Source organism: Sinocyclocheilus grahami, unplaced genomic scaffold, assembly GCF_001515645.1.
Source record: "Sinocyclocheilus grahami isolate Dianchi unplaced genomic scaffold, SAMN03320097.WGS_v1.1 scaffold21227.1, whole genome shotgun sequence".
NCBI classification, from domain to species: domain Eukaryota; kingdom Metazoa; phylum Chordata; class Actinopteri; order Cypriniformes; family Cyprinidae; genus Sinocyclocheilus; species Sinocyclocheilus grahami.
This window is the reverse complement of record NW_015518331.1, coordinates 1-1,249: the sequence shown is the minus strand read 5'-3', so window position 1 is coordinate 1,249 and position 1,249 is coordinate 1. Positions and strand designations below refer to the sequence as shown.

At 34.5% G+C, this 1,249-nt stretch overlaps 1 gene segment (V, D, J or C); it reads right to left on the bottom strand.

Annotated features, from left to right (window-relative positions):
- Positions 1-496: 496 nt before the first annotated feature.
- On the bottom strand, positions 497-1,009 carry LOC107579888 (Ig kappa chain V-I region Walker-like). The segment is given in 2 exon segments: positions 497-802; positions 959-1,009. Coding segments are annotated over 2 exon segments (342 nt in total).
- Between the last annotated feature and the right edge of the window lie 240 nt (positions 1,010-1,249).

Here is a 1,249-nt window from a genome sequence, read left to right as displayed (position 1 = left end):
GCTCTTGGAATTTTTTCATTGTCTAATTTCATGTTCATATACAGAATAATGGGATGTGTTTTATACATGCTGCATTTGAACAGTTATTGCAGCCTATGAATCTTGAATCTTGAAAGTTGTAGAATCTTGACAACTGAGTCAAAGATAATTGGAGATAATTGACATAAGGCTAACTTTTCTTCATTTCTATTCTTTTCAGCTGAAATAATGACAATTAAAATTTCATGAACAGACTGAATAATTAAAATCTTACCCACCGTTGTTTAAAATGGGACAAATTATGGCACATAGCTTGTGTTATTGTCTTTAGGGTTAAAACAATTAAAAGGATAAATGTAAGAATATGTTTGATTACAAACAGAGTCAGAATATATTTATTCAAATTTCATTCATACTGAACTAACTAGTGAGTAAGATTAATTATGATATTGATATTGTGAACTCAGCATTCACATATTTTCAGTGTGTCAGACTGAGGGAGGTTTTTGTACGATGCTGTTTCACTGTGTGCACACTCCACCACTGTAAGCCCCCATACAGTAATAAACTCCTGCATCCTCAGGCTGGACTCCACGTATGTTCAGTGTGAAATCAGGTTCAGATCCACTTCCACTGAACCGATCTGGGACTCCAGATTCAAGTTCACTGGCTGTGTAGATCAGGAGTTTAGGAGCTTCTCCAGTTTTCTGCAGATACCAGCTCATGTCATCATCAACTCCGCTGGTCCCAGTGCAGCTGATAGAGACAGAATCTCCTGCTTTAACAGACAGAGACTCAGGAGACTGAACCTCTTCATGAGACACTGAGAGAGACAACAAAAACAAAAACAGTCACATTTATGTCTGTTATAAAACCATTAAACTAAATACACTACAAAATAAAAAGCAAAGCACACATTCAAATTTTTAAATAAAATCCACAGTTTTTTTTGTCATAATGTAAAAATATATTTTTGTACCTTGAGCAAGTGTCCACAGCATCAGAATAAGAGAAATCATTGTTTCACACATGTTGGTGTCACACACTAATAATCATCAGTGGAGTTTTAAGCGCAGTGTTCAGTTAATATGCAAAACACTTGCAAAAACACATTCAGATGCATCCTGGAATTTACCTCAAAAACAATACAAATACATTTTGCAGCATTTTATTTATTAACCATTTATTTCTATTTTTGACGTGAATGAATTCAAATGTATTATACGTTTTAGTGTCAGTCTTAAGAGCAGTGTCAGTGTTATTGTGAGTG